This window comes from Scardinius erythrophthalmus (genome assembly GCF_964197995.2).
Source record: "Scardinius erythrophthalmus genome assembly, chromosome: 8".
NCBI classification, from domain to species: domain Eukaryota; kingdom Metazoa; phylum Chordata; class Actinopteri; order Cypriniformes; family Leuciscidae; genus Scardinius; species Scardinius erythrophthalmus.
The window spans coordinates 48124998-48129997 of record NC_138228.1 but is presented as its reverse complement, the minus strand read 5'-3'; the positions used below and the strand labels follow the sequence as shown (position 1 = coordinate 48129997).

At 39.6% G+C, this 5000-nt stretch overlaps 1 protein-coding gene across 1 annotated transcript in view; it reads left to right on the top strand.

The window, feature by feature from the left end:
• The first annotated feature begins 4185 nt into the window (after nucleotides 1-4185).
• The window catches only part of shf (Src homology 2 domain containing F), a 150056-nt gene continuing 149241 nt past the window's right edge, over nucleotides 4186-5000 (top strand). Inside the window, exon 1 of the mRNA XM_081371846.1 lies at nucleotides 4186-4685. Within this exon, the coding sequence (XP_081227972.1) occupies nucleotides 4263-4685 (423 nt within the window). The 5' untranslated portion in view covers nucleotides 4186-4262. The remainder of the gene's footprint in view (nucleotides 4686-5000) is intronic.

Below are 5000 nucleotides of genomic sequence, written 5' to 3'. Positions count from 1 at the left end.
ACAATAAACACTGCAATATTCCATAAAACAACAAGAATTGTCATTTGATTTCATGGTGACTTTAACGGCTTCAAAGTGAAACAGACATAATTAAGTACAACAATATTAGTGAAAGCTTTTGTGTTCTTGAAGGCTTCACATTATTATAGCGGTATGTAAAACTCTTCATAATCTCAGTGTGTGTTCCACTGAAGAAAGTCATTAGCGTGAATAAATGATGTTTAATATTTTGATGAACGAACCCTGTAAAGTGTGGAGACGTCTTCAGTTCTCAGATCTTGGGTTTAAAGCAGCGATTGATCATGCTCATGGTTGTCATCTTGACTAATTGAGCTTTATGAGTGTGTGTTACAAGCTTCTTATGATTTATGTAGTGTATAAAGGTTGATGTGTGTGTTTACTAGCTTTGCTTCAAAGCTTCTTTCCTCTATAGGTTATGATGGCCATTAAAGCGCATTACCTGGAGGTCAAGAGGTCACCGGGGTCGTGTGTGTCGTTTCCGTCGACCGGCTCATGCGCTTCAAACCGTTCACGTTTGTGATCCTCAAATCACCCCTGAAATCCCATAATGGTCATAATATTGTTCTTTAGAGCCCCAAGTCTCTTCTGCTCTCCAAGCCTGCATTTATTTGAGCAAAAATACAGTAAAAACAGTGACATATTATAAATAACTTCTTCATATTTTTGAGGAAATCATCATACATTTTATTTTTCAGGATTTTTTGATGAATAGAATTTTTTTGTAACATTATAAATGTCTTTACTGTCATGTTTGATCAGTTTGATGTATCCTTGCAGGATAAAGATTTATTTCTTTCAAAGAGAAATTCTTACTATTTAAAATATGTTAAAATGAGCTCTTGATCTGCTAACTGATGTATTGTGTGAATGATCATGTTTTTGACTCTCGACTCTCGAACAAGTAAACCGTCTCCCGTCATTCTCTGTCAGCTTGAGAATGGGGAATGACCGGTCTAATGCACATCTTTTCCTCTGAACTGGTGCTAAAAAGCTTTTTGTCAAGTTAAAAATGAAAGACATTTCCAGTCGTGTCCATTGTGTTCTGGCCAAAAGTCCACAAGCTGAAATCTGATTTGCAAACATTTAAAGCAGGGAAATGGTGTTCACTTTTATTTATAACTTGTGATTGTTTTAAGGCACATAACGAGTTTAAAGCACTTAAATCATGCTTTTTAATGTTTTAGCAATGTCTTTATCACACACAAGTGTCAGGCCGCATGATTAGTTATTTGACTCTATGATATCTTTATGAATGGAAGCATGCAGTGAATGAACTGATGTATTTAATTGTCTGCATTTGATGCTTGGGACAATGTCAATAAATGATTATGCAAATTTCATGCAATTGTTTTTCCTTAAAGTATTTCATCTAAACGACTAAATTTGGGTCTTAGTCTTCGATTTGGGGATGATTTGCTGTGACAGGGAATCAGAGAAAGCAAATTAAATGTGGATCTCTCTCAGGAGCCGTCGAGGGCTAAACTGCTCGCTGCACACGATGCTTCTGTCCTGAAGGACACGGGTATTAAAAAGAAATATTACTTCATAAAAAGCCACAGCACAGCGTCCCTGGCTCTTGTAACTAATGTGTTTTTCAGAGAAAAGCCTGTTAGTTTCTGAAGAACAAGGCAGACGCTCTGTTTACTGCAAATCAACAGGATTTCTCAATGCTTCTCGTGGCTTTTCAAACTTCTGAAGCAGGAACTTGAAATGTTACAGTATTGACTGACTAATTCGGGTTGGATTTCTAATGCCTTCCATGTGCACATTTTAATGACTGATGAGAAACTCTGACAGGTGTTGACGTGTTCGCTGACCGGAAGAATGAACATTGGAATGTTTTATTCACCAACACTCTTTAAAAAAGGCTTTTATCATGTGGACACATTATTCTTCACTTGTAAGTGCCTCTGTAACCCAGATTTTAGTTTAAAAAAAGAAAGAAAATAAGGGACAGGTGGAAGTATAATAACCTATAATGGAAGAAAAACAAATCTAAGGTGTTGCAGTCCAAAGTTCTTAGTGTAATAATGCTAAAAGTTTTATTGGCTCCAGTGCTGCCACTGGATAAGCACAGTCTACACAAAACAATGCATTCAAAAAATAATTTTTACGAATGTACATCCAGTGGCGGATTTAGCAAATTGGGGGCCCAAGGCGAAGGTATGTATGGGCCCCCCATCCGATCTTTAAAGGTGCAATGTGTCATATTTCTGAGGATCTATTGACAGAAATGCAATATAAGATCCATAACTATGTTTTCAGTGGTGTATAAAGACCTTACTTAATGAACCGTTATGTTCTTATTACCTTAGAATGAGTCATTTATATCTACATAACCGCGGGAACCCCCTTCTATGAAGATCGACTTATTGTGACGTCTAAAAATCACACACTGCACCTTTAAAAGAGAGCGAAATCTCTTTTTTACAGACTGAATGGTGAATAGGCAGGTAAAGGTTGGAGAGGAGAAATAAAACTTCCCCTTTAAACCTTGCATACACGTATTCACTCCTAAACAGAAACGTTACAATGTTTACATGGTACAATTTCTTGTAAGCTCTGTTTTTTTTTTGTTTTTTTTTTTGCTTGACAAATTTCACCATTTCGATTCAATTCTTGTGATTTGATTCAATATTGACTCATTTGGATACATATTAGGTACACAAGATAGGCGTTAATTTTTCTCAAGAAAAAAAAACTCACATAATGCTGTGAACATACAGAGAGCCATATCAGCTGGTATTATTTAAGGTTAAAAATAACTAAAATTAAACAATGCTTTTTTATTATAATTAAATTATAAGTAAACAATATACTAAATAAGTAATATAGTAGGCCTACACATAGGCCCTATTTAGCTAAATACTCTTTATATCTTATTTTTCTAGTCAACTAACATGCTATAGCCTATATTATGGTAACTAAATGGCTTTCCTGAGGAACGTTAGGCTAAATGTTATGTGACGATTGTTCTCCAGCTGTTTTACCTCTTTCCGCGGTTGAAAAACACTGATTGGTCGATATTATGAATAAAGGAATACATTTTGGTAAGTTATTACCGAAGATGATCAGTTCACGTGCCTCTAGGGATCGGTCACGTCACATTACAAGCTCCAAACGGTATTTATTATTTCGTAATAGAATTGACAGAATCTGAGACCTGAGTAATTTAAACTGCTCTGTTTTGTCTGTCGGTTTCCATGTCCTCTTTGCTTCACGATCTTTCTGTGCGTTGGACGTTTGTTGTTCCTAGCCATAAAAAAGTTTGTCATCTTTGGCAGCTTTCCCAAATAGCCTACTTACAGTATCTGAGTCTTTTTTTCTTTTATTTGAGACGCTTGGGTAACTTCGAAACTTTTCATTTTCACGTTTAGACTCATCTTGCTCTGTTTGTGTATTTCCTGTATCGTTGTTGTCATTGTCAGCGGGCATCACAAAAAAGTTTGTTACCTTATTCTGCAATTTTTTCTCCTTTTTTCAGCACCGCTTGTGTAGCTTCGCTTCATTTTTACTCTACTAGGCTTCTCTGTACACTCTGTCAATCACTTCTTTTTCTCTGTCAGTTTTTTGTCGCAATACAGCCTTGTCACTTTCGCAGATGCGTGAGATAATGGAATAGTCCCATGTAGTGAGGTGGGGGGCCCCCTCCTTTCTGCGACTAATGATTTGATGCCATTTTTCGCAAATGGAGATTCAGAAATATATAATTTGCGAAAATTAAAAAAAAAATGTAAAAAAAAAACTTAAGCATAAATTAATGGGGCATTTTGGGGGCCCCTAGGTAGCTTGGGGCCCAAGGCAATTGCCGACCTTTGCCTAATGGTAAAGTCCGCCCCTGTGTACATCAAGTAATAATATGATAAATGTACAACGATAGCGTGCAATGCGCCACGAATCGCCGTGCACATCACACTTGTCACTGCGCAGTTTAGCGCATGACAATATGTTTAGAAAAAAAATCCTTTCTTGTGCCTTTCTATAGCAGAGTACACCGATAGGTGGCAGTGAGTATTCTCAGGTAGAATATCCCAGTACATCTCAGCAGCAGTCGCTCAGCTGTCACACACACACACACACACACGCTCGCGCGCGCGCAGGACTGAGTCTCGCGCAGAGAGAGTTTCAGCAGCGAACAGAAAGTGAACAGGGGGGCATTTCACACACACACTTACACACACAGCACTCGGACAGAGCCTGGATTAAACCTCTCCCGGAGCTTTGAGCGATGCGCTGGCAGAATGGCCCGATGGTTCAAGGAACACCTGGGATTCAAAACCACCAAAGCCCCGCCGCCCGCGCCTCCGAAGCCGGACTACCGACACTTCCACACGGGCATCTCCAGCGCTGCTCCCGCGCTCCTGCTCCAGGGCTCCGGGCTCATGCCCGCGCAACCCGACATACTCACCGCATACAAACTCCAGAAGGAGCTGGACTTCGAGGACCCGTACACCCCGGCCGGGAACATGAACATGCCCTTCTCCTCCACGGGACTGAGCTCCACGGGCTCGCCGGACGTGAAGTTCGTGTCTCCGAAGCACCGGCTCATCAAGGTGGAGGCGGCCGAGCGCAGCGGCTCGAGCCCGGGCAGCAGTAGCGCGGTGACCGCGGTCAAATCCCCCGGTTCTCCTCCCGCGGAGACCGAGAACAGTAAACCGGAGAAGGTAAGAGACCGAAGCGCGCTCACCTCCTCCTCCTCCACAGGTACGAGCAGAGCAGGTGAGCCGCTCTCCAGCACATCCTGACCGAGCATCACTTCTCATAGACAATGGGATGTTTAAATGGGATCTTTTTATAAATGTAACTTGTTTTAGTTGTTTAAAAAAAAAAAAAGAAATTAGTCATTAAAAAAAACCCCAAAAAACATAAAATAATGTTTTTAGTAAAAACTTTGTTACATTAATCACTTATTTATTTTATCCTTCTATACAAAAAACAACAACATTTTATTCTGATTTTTAGTTTTTTTTATAATAATA